The following is a 17,419-nucleotide window of genomic DNA, read 5'->3' as shown; positions in this document are numbered from 1 at the left end:
CCACGGCAGCACCCACGTGCTGTTCCCTTCCAGCTCAACCCTCCCAAACCTACCTGAAACTCAACTGCTGCTACATGGGCAAAACACATTTGCACCTGAAAACTGGTTTTTCTCTATGCAGTTTGCACTGTACAGGTGGCAGCACTTGACCCAATTCACTCGGGAACTGTTCCGGGAAGCTACGCCTTCAGGGAAGCTACGCCTTCAGGGCGAGCATCCTGGCTTCACACTTGTCTCCGGGCGGGGAGGTCTCATACACACACTTCAGACACTGCCTGTTCTGGACAGAGCAGCTTCCTACCTGCGACGTTCAAGTCTTGTGAAACAAATCACCAGAGGGATGAGCCAGCTGCCACTGCCAAGTGCATGGAGCAGCCCTAGTCGGTTATTCGTTGAAACAGGAACAAAAATTAGGGTCAGATTACATATACTAGGTCCTAATGTATTACAGGTATTAGGATTTGGGAATAAAATGTACAAGCTCCTCACTAAAACAATATCCACTATAAACCAATACATAACAGTTTACCTATTAAGAATACTTATGAGACAGATCTGGAAAACAATAATTTCTGTACTTTAAGAATAGTTAAGATCTATATTCCTGTCAAACTACAGTACCTGCATTTCAATGCCATGTGATAAAAAAAAGTCCAAAATTCTTTTGTTGAATAATCATTGAAACAAAGACTTTACTAAGACTTAACCAACAAAAACCTATTTATTTATTCGAAACACCAAGATACAGAAGTTTTCAAGTTTTGCAAATATTGCTCCAAAGCAAAAGTCTATGTACAGCGCCCTCGGTACTAATAGTGCATAAACAAAGACAAATATACTTATGTATCCACAGTGCAATGTTTGCTCATTTCATCAAGGCTCCACGTTGCATTCACTTACCAGTGATTTAAAGGAATAAAAAAGTGACCTGCCAGACCGAACAGTCGGTCCAGACTAAGAAACAACAATGTGGAAACTTGCAAAAACAGGGACAAAAATGAATCCAGGCAGAGCACAAAAGAACCTTTCCTGAATGTGAGAAATGCTACTCTATTTTAAATAAATATTTTCGGTCTTCATCTGCAAGGGCTTCCCTAGCTCTACTAAAGGAAAACATGTCTCCAGTATTTGCAGTTTGATTCACCCATCAGAACCGCCTGTTCTTCCAAATCTTAAGTACTGCCCTGAGCAAAAATAAACCGGCAAAGTAAAAATATACAACGAACAAAGAAAAAGCAATTGTTTGGGAAGAAGCACTCTGGAGTGAAAATTCTGCTCGGGAACTTATCTGCTTTCATGCCCTCCAACTGTTAAGCACGACCGACTCGCTAACAACGCAGATACGTTCTTCAAGACACCCGGTCGGAGTGTTTACTTTAGAGATTTCCATCAGGGAACACCTTTCTGGCTGATCTCACCTGAAAAAAAAACCCCAAAACCTTCCCAGTTGCCTGGGGCGCTCCTTCTGAGGCTGTCCTGCTTGTCTGGTTACCTCCGCCTGTTCTAGAACTACTGGAGTCAGTAACAGGAATGAGAGAAGGATAAGCATTGCACTCATCTTCAGAGCGCAAAGCGATTCTTAAATATCATGTAAGCTTTATTCCAATTCTGTTACAGAAAAATAAGTTTATTTTTCTGCTGTACATATGTTGTATTTGCTATATACCAACTAGTTCTATAAAACTGTGAGAAATTATTCCCTGAAACGAGTCTTGGCACAAAAGCCTTAGTTACAACCTAGAGTAGCCTAATTATTTCATTTTCTGAAGGAAAGAAAATATTCACTGTGTAGATACTGTTAACTCCTACAACAATATTGGATATTTCAAGTTTACATTACTCTCTGCAGTATACAAACATTAGAGATTCATACCCAAAATTAGTAATTTGTAGAGTTATGGGCCTTTCAATTACAACTGTGCTTAAATTTTACCCTTTGGTGGTACCATCACACACAATAAAATCAAGGTAACAAATCCAGCACCTTAAGGACACCCTCTCACTGCAGAAACAGCATACGATTTCCCACGGCGAGCTTAACTCAGGAACATTTGGGAAGGAAAACTAAAGTCACAGCTGGTATTATGGAGCTACAATCGGCAGCTGAAAGACTGTTAACATCTCAAAAACTTACAATACACCAATGTTTCAAAAGGTACTGTAAAACAGGACTCGGAACATCAGCAGCATTTTCACCTTGCTCTCACAAAGTAATACAAACCAGAGAATGAAAACGTAAGGTATAAAAAGGGACTCTGAACATACACCGTTTTAGATAATAACCCACTCACTGTCTGCGAGGACAGTACCTCATGCATAGATCTTGAGGCTTTATTTACACAAATATAAAATAAACTGATTCCCAAAACCACACATTCATAGAGTAAGTCTTTACAATGAACACGTTCAGAGTATTGAAAAAAGTCTGTATTTCAAAATATAACCGGAATGGCAATTATCAACAAACGGGTAGAAAACTACGTAACATCCGTGACAGACCCTGGTGAAGTCTGGAACTCCAAGCGCACCTCCAGCCTTCTCGGCGCAGCGTTTCCCACCGCCGCAACAAGGGCGTCCCATGAGCGCTGCTTCAGGAGGCACGGCGTGGCCACGTTTAAGAGCTCAAGAACGCACATCAGCACAACGTTAATGGGCTTCCCCCGTACCAAGCCATGTGATAGTGACAGGATAAATATGGAAAAACAATCATTTATTCTGAAAATAAGTGCAATCCACCTGTGACCTTCTGCTACATTATTTAACACAACAGAAGTGGGGTTTAGGCCACTGTTACTTGCAAACCTCCACGTAACAGTTTATAGTTAAGAGCTGGACATTCATACTTACTAAGTCTGAAAACTGTTATAACGTTTCCTAATGATTAAATACTGTGTGCTATTATGCATAAACCAGAAAGAATAAAACATGACACGAGTCACTTAAACTATGCAAAGTTATTTACAACCTCTGTCAACTAAACATTTTTGGCTCTTAGAACTCTGTTCTTCAGTGGCACAATTTTTAGTTAATTTAATTACGAAAAGTTTACCGTTTCAATCAGCAACTTGTAAGGAGTGAAAATTTAAGTACAATTGATCAACCAACACCCAACCTCTGAAGACAACAGTATGACCTCTTCCACATCGTTATAATTGCTTAATAAACCCAAAATTATGATGAGATAAAATAACCTTTTTGCTGTTCTTTGAACAGCACTTCTTCGCAAATCCCTGAAGTCAATCTGCGCCACATGCAACCAGCATGCTCATTTCATTTAAATATACAGAGCTGTTCACATCAGATGCTCCAACTTCACACTCTGTAACAGTCTCCAACATTTTCTAGTCTCATGTTGAGCAGCACAGTGCAATCTGTTGCACTTTGCCTAGGTCCGTTATAAGCTGCTTTATACAATGTTTGAGTTGTGGGAGTCGAGCTAGTGGTTCTGGTGGTTCCAGCTCTCCTGTATAATCCAGCCAACTCTCCAAAACTGCAAAGAAAAAACAAAATTATCACTATTCCACTTCTCAGCAAACAGACCACCTAACTCACAAAACAGGAATTCTTGAAATCTTTTGTGAATCTTGAGAGCACAGTGGGCAGTATTTTTAACATGTGGTTTTTAAGAAATCAGAAAACCAGGCTCCTCACACCAATCTTTACAGAAAAAAAAAAAAGCAGATGTTCCTAGGAGAAAGCAGGGAAGGAACACTCAGGACTAGATATTGTGAAATCTGGTGCTGCACTTCCACTGATCTGTACCAACTCCAGAGCAAGGACACTGCGGTACAGGGAGTTTAAACCACCAGAATACCTTTAAGATCAGCATTAGATGCAGCTACACAGTATTTTCACTGAAGATCCTAAAAGAATAGGACTACGCTAATGAGAGAAGTTTGTTGTCAATACAGAATACAATTGGCCAAGACAGAAAGAATGGGGTAACAGAAAATGGGAGGAAATCTGAAAGCACAAACAGCAGACCACCGCACAAAGAGAATGAATTCCTGCTCTAAAGTTTCCCAGCAGGAAACAAGAACCAAACAAACCACTGATCAAAAGACACCTCGGGCGATAATGTAACATGACCACAAGAAAGGTGGTCAGCTCGAACTACAGTGAGTTCGGGGGACAGGACAGTATCGCAGAAGGAGACTGAAGCCTTCAAGACAGAATACACCTGCCAAGAGACGCAGCAGCAGCCATCGCCACTAACCAGCTTACCGGCTCGTTTAACCCATGGGCAGAACTAGTGGGCATTACCCAACTACTGACACAGCCAGCCTGGAAACAAGAAAATTCCTGATGAGAGCAGCAATACTCTGAGCAGCCCTCCAGCTCGGCCGCAGATACAAAAAGCCTGACTTTTGTGAACTAGAGCTTCGTCATGTATGAAACAGGCATTATGATTACAGGCCTGATCGGTCTTCATTACCTGAAATATTCCTTTAATTGTTCAACTTTTCAGTACCTTACTGAACTAGAGAGGACTCTTACTTTGGCAAAGGTTAGATTCCCAAGCACTTTTTCCTCGCAAGAAAAGCTGGAACTTAACCACTGCACAACCAATGGCCAAAGATGTTAAGAAAAAGAACTATCCTGGATTGTTTAATAGCAAATTTCTAAACCCTTTAAGTGTTACATCACTAGCAAAACAAACTTCAAGAGACACTTAAGTAATAAATTTGGAAGACACAAGAAACAAGAGCTTTGTGCACCACAAAGGCCACCTAGAATAGGCTGAACCAGCCAGCAAGCCTCTGAAGAACAGGGAAGTTCTGACACACAGAAGTGCCATGAAAAATGACAAAAACGTGAAAGAAAAAGACACAGAAGATATTCCACTACCTCATTTGATGCAAGTATTGAGAGGTGATTTAACCAGAACTTTTTCTATAAAATTCTGCTCAGTTTAAATTTGATCTTTGTTTTAAAATCCACCCCCCCCCCAACATCAGCAGCACATCTATTTTCTATTAGTCAACACAGCAAATCTGACAAAGCAACGCTCATCTGTGTAGGTCTGCAGAAGTAAAATTCAAGTTAACATGTTCTGAACAGGTAGTTCAGATAAATAGTTAATTTTTGAAATAGAAAAGCGTTACCTACCATCTAGCTCCTTCTCAATGAAATCCATTCTGTGTATGACTTCATCTTGCAGAGATTCCACATGAGCTAAAAGATTAAGCTGCCACTGCAGCTGCGAGTTCACAGCTCCTTCTTTGTCTTTTTCCAGCAGTTTCATTTCAATTGCTTCCTCTGCGGAGACTTTCTTAGACACAGATTCTCTTACCTAGCAGAAATGCACACGTTAATGCTTATTACAGTGAAGTAGAATCAGTGAGCTGGACTGTAGGTCCTTACAGTTACCCAAGCTAATTGCTCAACTGATCAAGACACAGAGAAGAGATCATGCACAAATATTAAGGCAGTTTGGGCAAGAGGATCTAAGTACAGACATGCTTTTATAGGTATTTTGCCAAAATCTATTCTTCACACTTCACAAGCATCTGATTTTCAAGATAACACATACATGTTTAGCGAGATCCCTGCCAACTTCCAGCTGGAAGATACTGCACTTAATCTGTGCATCCTTGGGATTATTAAAGCTATTTTTGACATAGAATTGTTGTGGTTAGAAAAGACCTTTAAGATCATCAGGTCCAACTGTTAACCCAGCACTGCCAAGCCCACCACTAAACCATGTCCCCAAGCGCCACATCTACACGTCTTCTAAATACCTCCAGGCATGGGGACTCCACCGCTGCCCTGGGCAGCCTGTGCCAGTGATGGACAACCCTTTCAGGGAAGAAATTCTTCCCAATATCTAATCTAAACCTCCCCTGGCACAACTTGAGGCCATTTCCTCTTGTCCTATCACTTGTTACTTGGGAGAAGAGACCGACCCCCACCTGGCTACAACCTCCTTTCAGAGGAGTTGTAGAGAGCCATCAGGTCTCCCCTCAGCCTCCTCTTCTCCAGGCTCAACAACCCCAGTTCCCTCAGCCGATCCTCATCAGACTTGTGCTCCAGACCCTTCACCACTTCGTTGCCCTTCTCTGGACACGCTCCAGCGCCTCAATGTCCTTCTTGGACTGAGGGGCCCAGTTTTTTACCTAGTGAAGAGTACACTCACCCAAGTCATGAGCAGCCAGTTTCTCCAGGAGAATGCTGTAGGAAACGGTGTCAAAGGCTACACTAAAGTCCAGGTAGACAACATCAATAGCGGTTTCCTCATCCACTAAGTGGGTCACCTTATCATAGAAGATCAGGTTGGTCAAGCAGGACCTGTCTGTCATAAACCTATGCTGACAGGGCCTGATCACCTGTTTGTCCTGTACATGCCTCATGATGGCACTCAAGATGATCTGCTCTGTAACCTTCCCCAGCACTGAGGTCAGACTGACAGGCCTGTAGTTCCCCAGGTCCTCCTCCTGGCCCTTCTCGTAGATGGGTGTCAACACTGGCTAACTTCCAGTCAGCTGGGACCTCCCCGGCCAGCCAGGACTGCTGATACGTGATGGAGAGTGGCTTGGTGAGCTCTTCACCAGCTCCCTCAGCATCCTTGGGCGGATCCTGTCCAGCCCCAGAGCATGTGTCTAAATGGTGTAGCAGGTCACTAACCATTTCCCCTTTCGTTATGGGGGCTTCACTCTGCTCCTCATCCCTGTCTTCCAGGTAAAGAGCAAATGATTTTGCAGTGAGAAGGGACTCCTGAAGGAATCTAATCTCAATTCTACTAAAACTTTCATTGAAGCGTCTAGAAAAAAACCCATTACCACCACCACTTACAAAACCTGACTACACTGTCAGCAGTGTTGATTCTACTTCCCCACTTTTTTCATCATTATGCTAAAGTATGACAGGATTTAGAAAAAGGCTCCTAAAAGTCTAGAGACCTGAAATATATGCCTTTCTGGGAAACATAGAGCAATCTCAATTGATTTGATAGAGCAGTTAAAAAGAACATAAATTACAGCTTACATAGCCATGAAATAAAAGCTAAAGAACCTGATCTAAAAAAATCTAAACATATCTAAGTATTTCCCAGAGGCTTTTTAACATTCGTCAGACTGTATTTCACATGGCTTGGCACTAACTAATCAAAATGAAACTTTTGCATTGGGGTGTAGAAAGAAATGTCTCTGATAGATCTGAAAATGAGAACCTAGAGTTGAAAAGACAGAACTAGAGTGCTCCACTAGGAAGAAGATACAGGACTATTCAATGGTGACCATTTTTAAAAATCTGTTCAGGCTCCTTTATTCCCCCCCCCCCGCAAAACACTGCCTTAAGAACCTGCAATCAAATTTAGTTAATGTAACTGTTTTAATGTAACTATTAAAAGAAACATGGTAACAAGATGGAACTAACTAAAAGTTGGGACATCAGTGCATTTCGTAGTACCACATCTGCTTGCCCTGTTGTCTCTCCATCCCCTTGCTAGTGTTTATTTTTGCATTTAACACACATAAGAGTAAGCAGCAATGAACTGCCAGTGGACCATAATGCATGTTCCACAGACTGTGCAGATGATTTAAGATCCGCAAGTCCGCTCCGACCTGGATTTTTTTTTTTTTTTAATTATTGTTTGAAATGGAGGAGCTGATCATGTCTATCATTTTAATTCACACTGGCAACTTAAATTTAACAGTGTAGGACAAAAAACTCAACACAAATAAACTAAATACTATTAAAGGGGTTCAGTTTTGCACTTTGCCAGGCAAACACATCATCTACACAGAGATGGTTATTTTAACAGAAATACCTTCGAGTAATTGTGTTTGGATTCATTTTCCATCTTGCATATTTCTCGGTCCAGATTCCAGCCAAATCTCTCTGAGAGAGCATCGTCCCCGTTCTCCCTTATTCTATTCACTCCGTCATCCACGGCCGAGCCCCTCGTCTCCACGACCAGCCTCTGCTCTATGGCGGGGTAGTAAGCCCGAGGTTTCTGGTAGCAGTGTTCACTTGTAATGTAAGACTCCTCCACAGAAGGAATGGCTGAGGGTTTCTCAACTGTCCCATTCCAAGTTCTATAACTTGCTTTCTCCTCTTTGCAACAGTTTTCCTCAATATGAATGATGTGCTTAGTGTGATTTTTTTCATCCACCGTGATGTGCTTCCATGGATGGCACCAAAGCTTTAGGTCAGGATGTTCTTTATTTCTGTCCAAACATAAAAAAAGTAAAACACCCACCAACTTTAAACTTCAAAGCGACTGAGCAAACTATCCTACTACATGAGGAAATTAAGCACATATATTTGAACTACTACATGCTTTAGTGACCATGATCAATAAAAATTACCCAAATATTCTGAAAGAATATAATTTCACCGAGCTCAGTTGTGTCTCTTCCGGCATTGTTCTGTTAGGTTCACTATTTTCATTTCTATAGCATGGTATATAAGCCAAGTGTTGGCATTAAGAAAAAAATTGAAGAGTAAGTTTGAAATAGATACAACTTTTCACAATTGTTGCCCTTGAAGGAGCATTTTGCTTTAATATTTGCAATTTATTAACAGCATAAACTCATGTTCACTGGGATATTTTTAGTAGTATTTTAAACAGGTAAGTTAAATACACTGAAGCTAAACTAAGATTTTAACAACTCTAAACACCAGTGAAAGATCCCCTCAGTATCAAACTTTAGCCAGAAGTTCCCCCAAATAAACTTTAAAATTCAATCAATTGATCTTTTATTACCCTCTAACAACAACAACAACAGCAACAACAAGTGGGGACTTGGGGGGGTGGTGGTGTAGAACTACTTTATTATTTCCTTTAAAACTTTAACTTTCCTTTAAATCCCAGGATGCTGAGCAAACTCTACTGCCTGGTACAGCAACATGCCATAGTCCCCCCACCTGCTTTTTATAAAAATTCATATTTTAATTGTTTTCAAATTGACATATTTATTCCAGCAGCATGGGCAACTACAGGTAACAGATTCTTACAGAGATATAACAAACAAACAAGAAATTTAGAGTGAGCATTGTAACTGATACTGTTCTTCCACATGTCTGTCAGGCACCAAAACAGCAGTATAAAGGAGAGCAAAGCAGAATCAATCTGCTTACCTTCAAAGGACAGGAGGCAGCTTATCTGCTGTGAGAATGCAGCAGAGGCAAACCCTGACCCTAAAACACCTGCATTCAGCTGCACAGAAAGGCAGGGCTGGCCCGAAACCCCACTCTCTGCTTCCTTGCAAACAGAAGCAGATGGAATTACTCCATTAAGCCAATCCAGCTGTTCCAGCTGTTAGCCAAACCACTCAACAGAACACAACCATTTTACTTCCGAAGTTTCTAATCCATTCTACAGTAGCTAAGGTTTCTTCAGTGTCTTCCAGAGGAAAGCACAATTAACTAGGAACGCCAAGGACTTGCTCAGACTGCTTTATATGAGCGCCTCTACCCCCAGGGACTGCACGACTACGATGTCCTTGTGAGCAATCCTTAAGGCACGCCTAGAAAAGTGAAAGCCAAGTTTTCATTTACCAAAGCTTTCTACTCCAGCTCCATTGCTACTCTACACCTAACGGCACTATTTTGCTCAGCAAAGAGCAAGGGATAACTCTATAGAGGACAGAAAATTGAAAGATGATGCATCGGCTACATAAGGATGAAAATTCGAATGTTTAATACTTGAGTAACCTTTTAACTATTGCCTCCTGAAGGCTGGCTCTCCTCCCGTTGCACCAAAGCTGTCAATGTCACCTCTGATCCTTTGCCACCTCCTTGAAATACTGAGCAACACTCTCCTAATAATTTCAGGCAGCTGCGAAATCATCTCCTCTCCCCTAGACGGTAGATCTGCATCAACGATACGATCATTCTTCTAATTCAGCAATTTTTCAAATCCTTTTTGATTTATATAAAGAAAACAGGGGCTATAGCTTTTAACAAGATGGTCCTAACAGGACTACGCCTCATTTTTAATTAAACCAGGTCATTACACCAACTTCAGGATGGGATAGAAAAAGAACCAAGTCTGTAACAAGCATCACATTACTTGCCCAGTGCTCTACACCTTAGTGCTATACAAATCTGCATTTGCTCTACAACTGGAAAGTCTTGCTATTTAAGAAAAGGCCTAAGGAGTGGTCTTAGAATATTTATGTTCCACCCTCTCCAAAGAGGGAAGGGATTACTTACAGATCTGACTAAAGGATACCATAATGGAAAAACAAACTTATTTTAAACATTATTCCACTGTTTAAGCATTTCAAGTACTGCCAGTGGCCCTACTGCATCACCACAGATTAAATTTAAGGGAAAAATTTCTAAAGAATGCTGGAAACACTAAAAGCTTTGCTTTCCAAATAGCTGCTGCTGTGCAATTTATCAACTAATGAATAATAAATATGGAATTCAACCAATTTAAACCTGCTGGATTTGAATTCGAAAAAAATTTTTCCTGTCATCAGAACCCAAGGATGACTTTAAACAGGAAAAGACGCAGAAAACTTGACTTCTACTGCAATTAGAGAATATGTTATTTTTTCATATATATCATAACGTATCTTTGCGTAGAAATGAATTGTTACAGGTTGCTGAAGGTGCAACTGCTCTCCCACTACAACAGAGCAACACATTACACTAAACAAAAAGATTTGATTTCTCTGGAAAAGCCATGATTTAGAGTTACTGGAATGGAGAAGGCAAGTGTTTTAAGAATGCTGCCATAGGTTGTACGCCTATCCTCTTCTTGCTACTTAAATCTGTTTAGGTGCTTTAAGAGAAGCTGCTGTTATTAGTTTTCTCCCTCTTCCCTTTGTACTTCCCCAACCCTTCTGTACACATAGTCAAGTTACACTCAACACACTTCAATAGTTTTTAAGCAGCCAAGTCCTTTTCAAAGATCACAGCTGCAATTCAAACTATGTTGTTATATATCCACAAAGAAGCACAAAAATAAGTCTGAATTTCTGATTATTTTTCTACCATTTGAAATCTAATTCATGTTGAGAACATGCCGACTGATACTTAAATACTGCTTACTGTAATATGCTCATCTTCAGCTGCAGTCCATGCAGTACTTCTATCACTCTCTGTACATCGCCAAGAAGTTGGTGAGTGGCTACTATCTTCTTGGCATTCTGGTGGGAATAATTTTCTTCCAAAAATGCTAAGCCATGCATGTGACCATTACTTAACCACTCCTTCTCATACCAGTACTTTAAGCTGGACCTCTGACCTAAAGCAACAGTAATGAGTGTGTTAAAATGAAGCATTAACTATGGTATATTAACATTACTGGTAGTTATGCCGATTATCTCAGTCTTGCAACAGCTTATTTGTTCTTAACAATAGTACCAATAAAGATCTTATAATAGCAGACAAAACCCTGGAGACATGAACTTGTAAAGTGGGAAGCGAGATGATAACCTCAGTCAAAAACCTCTGCCCAACTACAAAAGCATTCAGACCCCAAATTCCATCCAAGGACATCCACAACAGGTAATTACACAGAGGAAAATGTATTTTTAGCAGGGTATCACACTGCCTAGTACCATGGCTGTAACTAAAGCTACAGTTTGAATACAGCTCTGCAAACAGAAAAATATGGCAAAAGGCAGTGAACTTCCCCTCCCCAGCGGTCTTGGGTTTATGCATCATGGGTGTATTAGTACAGACATTCAAAAGTAAATTTTAGAGGAATCAATGGTGAGGTTCTGATGGAGAACTTGCCCAAGTCAGACTATTAATGCTAATTCTAGCTTAAGAGGTTAGAATATCAACAGCTGAAATGAAAATGATGTTAAATGGGATAAATGCATCAGTAAAAGTAACTCAAGCAGGCAAAGTAGTACTAGCGGGAAAGAGTGGAACTTGAGATGCTTGCTAAATTGCAAACACACAAACAAAAAATTCCAAGCCAAAAAGCCAACAAAAGTCCATGCACACCCTGTAAAACGTATTGTTACAACAGATGTTCTCAGACGACAGCTCAGCACCCTGAGAAACATCACATCATTCACTAGCCTACATACAGCCCAGCCAGCAAACCTACAAAATCAGAGATTATATTGGAGCACAGACTCAGAATGATAGTCACAAAAAAAAGACTCCAATATAACCAGGTTATCATTGACTAGAAGTTTCAGCAGTTAAGGAGAAGCTAAAAAAATAATAAAATAAAAATAAAGAGTTACTAGGAAGCAAAGACCAAGGGATTGCACTACAGGCACATTAGGCAGTGTCACTGCCCATGCAATTAACTTCAGCACAACGAAGCAAAACAACTCTTTGGAAACTGTACTGAGAAACGAGCAGAGCTTGGTCACAGGAGTTTATATGCTGTTGGATGGTTACATACAGAATGCCAGCAAAATGGTGTCTGTATCACGCCCTATATGAACATTTGTGGACATAAACTTAAATGCAATACTAAACACTCTGCCACGGTAAAGGAGTAAAAGCAAACGAGTGTGCTTGTAAGCACGTTCAGCCACGAGGCTGTACAGGACAATACTCAATGTTCTGAGGCAAGATCTCCAAAACCACCCACACAGGGAAGAACAAATTTTCAAGGCTATAATAGCTCAACTTTTCAGGCAGATAAGCTGCATCAAGGAGATCCTCTAGGTATGGTCAGAACCACTTTGGAGACATTCCTGACATACCAGTATTAATATTATATCACATTTTTATTTTTGTGTTAGAGAAGCTACCATCTGTGACAGAAAAGGAAGTTCAGCCCACATGAATAAAATTGTGAATTTTAGGACTCTGTGGTCATCTGAACAACACTGAGATTATCCAGCTGAAGCCCATCCATGGCACTGTTTACTCAGCAGTGTACTGGGGAGACAAAAAGTGCTTTCTCTCTAGGTGTATAAGCTTATAAGAGAAGACACAAGACAATATCCAACGATGTATGCTTTCTAAGGCTTGAATGAACGTGTCACATCATAAGCACCTTCATAATGTTTAAGCAAGGGTAAGTGTTAATAAATGTCTTAAAAATCCCACTTGACTCAAAAAAATTGTCTAAAGTGACAGTTGGTAGTTTTTAGTTATAATTGCACTAACCTTGCTTTTATTTCCAATAATATAAATGGTGCTGTTACAAGTCCCAGCACTAAACTGGGGAAAGCTCCTAAATAGGAATTTGCTGAACAGCTATGGCCAGTTTTAAAAGCAACTTCTTTGCAGAGTCACAAAGCCTATTTAGCTCCTTTCAAGCCGACAGCAGATTCACTGAAATGGAGAAGCCACTTTTGCAGTCAAAAAGTTGGATATGTTTTCCTTTTCCAAGACAGAGATAAAAATTAAGCCCAAATTAAAAAAAAAAAAAAGCAAGTTTCAGGATCTTCAAAGCAACAGTTAATAAAATTGATTAAACTTATTAAGCAAATGAAGTGTTAGTTGTAATCAGTCTTCACCAAAAAGCATTCTGATGAACTATTTGTATTTAGTAAGAAACTTTAAGTATGATGGCACAACTTCAGTTTCCATCTGCACTTAAGTTTAAAACTAACTCAAATTGACACGAATCAAAGCAAAAGATCTTGAAAATAAGGGGTTAAAATCCTGGATGCAAAATACTGTAAAAAAACCCAACCCCTAAATAAATGTTAAAATATTTTACTGCTTAGATAACAATGTAAGCGTAGCATGTCTTCCTTGCTACGAGTACAAACAACATTAGTATATGAACTACATAAATCAATGAGTTAAGCTACAAAAGAGTTGGTAGTTTTAAACACAAAAAAAAAAGTGGAGATCACAATCCAAATAGGTATATAAACCAAAAAGGTCTTGTGATTAGGCAAATGGAGATCCTATTTTCTTATAATTTATGAACACAGACTCAAGCCTCAATTCGTTTCTACATTCAGTGAGGCTTCATAAAATTCATAGAGTATGAAGTCAGAAAAAAATCCACGTAAGTGTAATTTTAGCTGCTGCATAAGACAGACTAAGACATTTTAAAATATAGTCAGGAGTAGAGAATACATTGCTTAATCAGCTCTGACCCAAGACAGTTTATATTTGTATTTATATACGTGGATTGCAAGTGCTCTTCCATAACAAGCACTAGCACATCACAGCTCTTGAGAACCAGCGAGCCTCTTGCTGGCTTATGTTAAAGAACATGTAAGGCTGGTCTGGCTGGAGGAAAGCTGCAGCCACATCCCGTAAGATGTGCCTGTTGGGAGTCTTTGCTCAAGTTTCCTGAGTGCTTCTAAATTCATTTTCCACAGCCAGATAATACAATCCTTATTACTGGCAAATATCTGACAGATGGTCATAAAAACATTCATTTTCATTCCTGTCCAGCTGTAATTCCACAATATTGACTCATGTACATTCGCATAAATTAAACTTTCTCTATCTAGAATTGAATGCAATTACCTATAATGACAGACACAGCCAGGAGAGCAAAAAAAAAAAATTAATCTCTGCAATATATATATATATATATAAAAACTAATAAAGTTACTACATACATAAGAAGGCTCCGTAACCTTAAATTTCTGTACCTGGAGGATCTTGGCAAATATAGCAGGTATATTTCTCAGGTACATTATCTTCCAGTAAACCCATACAGACTCCATGCTGCCAGCATAGACACTCTTCACACTGTTCAAAGTCAAGAAGTGCACATCAACAGAAATGAAGCCTACAGGAGCTCAGTAAGATTACCTCAATTAAGAGACACATCATCTATGCATTTTAAGACAAAAAGGTGTATTAATATCCACCACCACCCCCCCTTCCAGCTACAGGCAAATACATTAAAGAATCAGACTACAATAAAATTTCAACCCTTCCCACACATTTTTCACTGATTTCTGGAGAATGACAACAATTACAAAGTGGAAACAGAGATCCTTGAAAGGTGCAAAAATGTTCCCTTTAGAGATGAAAGTCTTTCACAAGATGCATGCACACATAATCAGGACAGAAAACAATATGCAACCAAGCTTTCTTTAGCAAAATATATCAAGTTTTCTGAATTAAAAGGTTTCCTCCTCAAACAACAAATCACATTCAATTATAAAATCCAAGGGATATTTACATCACATAGGACCAGCCAATATTATGCTTTACTGATACTTATATCGCTAACATTTTATCTATTGCTAACATAAAACTCAAGTGCAGATGCAGTTGTACTAACTTAATGTTCCAACATCCTTCCAAGTGTGAGCAACTGTATTGGCAAAGACTGAACATAACCGGGCCCTACACTTTTAGTGCAGTTATACTATTTAAAATGCAATCACTGTACTTAGAGCCATACAGTTTTAGAGCAGGAAAAACTATATCCACATGTTCTGTGCCAGTCACTGTCATCTGTCGTCCCCCCCCCAGTTTAACAAGCAGACAAAACTTCAACTGCAGCCTAAAGACCATGGAAACATAGGACAACCCCCACAAAAGAATATTAAGTCAATTTTGATTTGAAACTGTGCTGTCAGTTCAGAACTCCTATTTTTACAAGTAGTGAGACAACAGATCATAGCCTTTCTTTCTTATAGAATCATAGGATGGTTTGGGTGGGCAGGGACCTCACAGCCCATCCAGTCCCACCCCCTGCCATGGGCAGGGACACCCTCCACTAGCCCAGGTTGCCCAAAGCCCCATCCAACCTGGCCTTGAACACTGCCAGGGATGGGGCCTCCACAACCTCTCTTGGAGCACAAGCCAAAAAGTTTAATGCAGAGATCTTGTCAATATTGGCAAAACTTTTCAAAATGAGCTAAAACAAATGCGAACAGCAACTGCAAGCAGTCTTAGATGCTGCTCTTCACCAACCTACAAAGATGCCAACTTGATAAACATCTCGTCTTTGTTGAGCACCACTTATAGCACTTTTATTAATGGCACTCTTTGCTGCTGCCTTTCATCAAGCTAGGAGGGACCGAAGGGGACTACCAGTTTTTGAATACATCATTGTATTAAATTAGTGGCCCAGGTGTGGAGGATATAGAAGCACTAGGAGCAGAGAATGTAAAACCTTAGAGAAAAACAGGTTTCTGAAAGATCGGACTAACAATGTTTTGCCTTACAAAATGGGTAAACAGTCCTAAAGCAGTAAGGAGATGTTTCTGAAAAAGGCCGAGAGACCATCCATCACAAAGATGATTAGGAGGAGCCAGAAAAAGGTGTCCTAAAAGGAAGAAAACAGATTAAGAAAAATAGACTGTGTGCTAAAAATAAGAAGGGAACTCCTGGACCTAGTTACACTTGCATCTTATAAATCATGCCATATGGCAGAGCTACTCCCAGTGTTTTTCCAGGCAAATTTGCCCAGAACTCTAATGAAGTATTCCAGTTTTTTTCAACTTTACTCAACTGATATTTATATCCACCCCACCTGGGTACAGGTCCTTCCTTTTACCTGCATGTTCTACTTCTCAGCTTTGCCAGGCTACAGGCTATTGCCCTGGACAAATGCTACATAGAAGCTACCCCCTGCCCAGGCAGTAGCAGGGAGATTCAAAGCAAGCCAAATAATAGATTTTGAAGAGGAAAAACGTGCAGAGTTGTGCAATAATATTTAAATTGAAGTCCAAGTGCAAAAGAAATAACCAAATCCAACGGACATGTATTTAAAGCAGCTTTTCATCTGCCAGAACAAAAATATCCCAAGTCCATTTACATCCATCACCTCAGAGGCCACCAAATCCAGCCCCAGAATTCTCTACATCACACACAAATTCACCAATGTTTAGGTACAAAAACCAGAAGGAAGGGACAAGAACGTTTTGTTTGGACTTTTCTGGGCCCAAGCCTTACCCTACAAAGGGAGCACTGTGCCTTCAGAAGTAACACGTGGCAATGCTAAACTACTTTACACAGGGTCCATAAATGAAATCTAGTAACCTCCTGGCAAAGTTAGAGAGAGCGGAATGAAACAACATTGACCAATGATTTTTTTTTTTTTGGTATTTTTTCCCAGTTTTAACTTCTACTAACTGAGGCAGGTACTTAGTTAAATACAAAATGATATTTCTGTATCCCAGTGTAATGAATGGTATTCTTTAGGCACAAATTGCTTGGAGACAATTAATTTAAGGCAAGTTCAAGATAAAGGAAGAGTTTTTTGCAATGTCTCAAAGCTGAATTTTTTTTTTTGATTTTACTACAGGTTTAAAAGCCTACATCAAACTCTCGGTTAAACTTTGTAAACAGAGTTTCATTAAACCGTAACGGTCCCTGATCTTTCAGGAAAAATAAAGGTGCTGTTTGTGTTTAACATTTTTTTCCTCATTATTTCTAAATTAGGTACATTCATGGAAGTGAGCTCAGTTCAGAGAGAAAATGACTTACCATTCTCCCACTAACAAGATACCTGTATCCTGGGGGGAATGAACCTCCAGTCACGTGCACAGAGAAACTGCCTCGGCTCCTCACTTTGATACCCTGTCAAAGCAGGTTGGCACACAGGCGTCTACTCAAG

At 39.9% G+C, this 17,419-nt stretch overlaps 1 protein-coding gene across 14 annotated transcripts in view; it reads right to left on the bottom strand.

The window, feature by feature from the left end:
* Nucleotides 1–702: 702 nt before the first annotated feature.
* The window catches only part of PHF20 (PHD finger protein 20), a 73,905-nt gene continuing 57,188 nt past the window's right edge, over nucleotides 703–17,419 (bottom strand). For all 14 annotated transcript variants that reach the window (XM_075768935.1, XM_075768943.1, XM_075768947.1 and 11 more), the window contains 5 exons: nucleotides 14,493–14,592; nucleotides 11,005–11,200; nucleotides 7,769–8,168; nucleotides 5,110–5,293; nucleotides 703–3,490 (listed from right to left, as the gene is read on the bottom strand). In XM_075768935.1, the coding sequence (XP_075625050.1) occupies nucleotides 3,348–3,490; nucleotides 5,110–5,293; nucleotides 7,769–8,168; nucleotides 11,005–11,200; nucleotides 14,493–14,592 (1,023 nt within the window). In that variant the 3' untranslated portion in view covers nucleotides 703–3,347. The remainder of the gene's footprint in view (nucleotides 3,491–5,109; nucleotides 5,294–7,768; nucleotides 8,169–11,004; nucleotides 11,201–14,492; nucleotides 14,593–17,419) is intronic.

The sequence above is a fragment of the Balearica regulorum genome, chromosome 16, assembly GCF_011004875.1.
Source record: "Balearica regulorum gibbericeps isolate bBalReg1 chromosome 16, bBalReg1.pri, whole genome shotgun sequence".
NCBI classification, from domain to species: Eukaryota; Metazoa; Chordata; class Aves; order Gruiformes; family Gruidae; genus Balearica; species Balearica regulorum.
The sequence above is the reverse complement of the archived record's forward strand: the minus strand, read 5'-3'. Positions and strand labels throughout refer to the sequence as shown.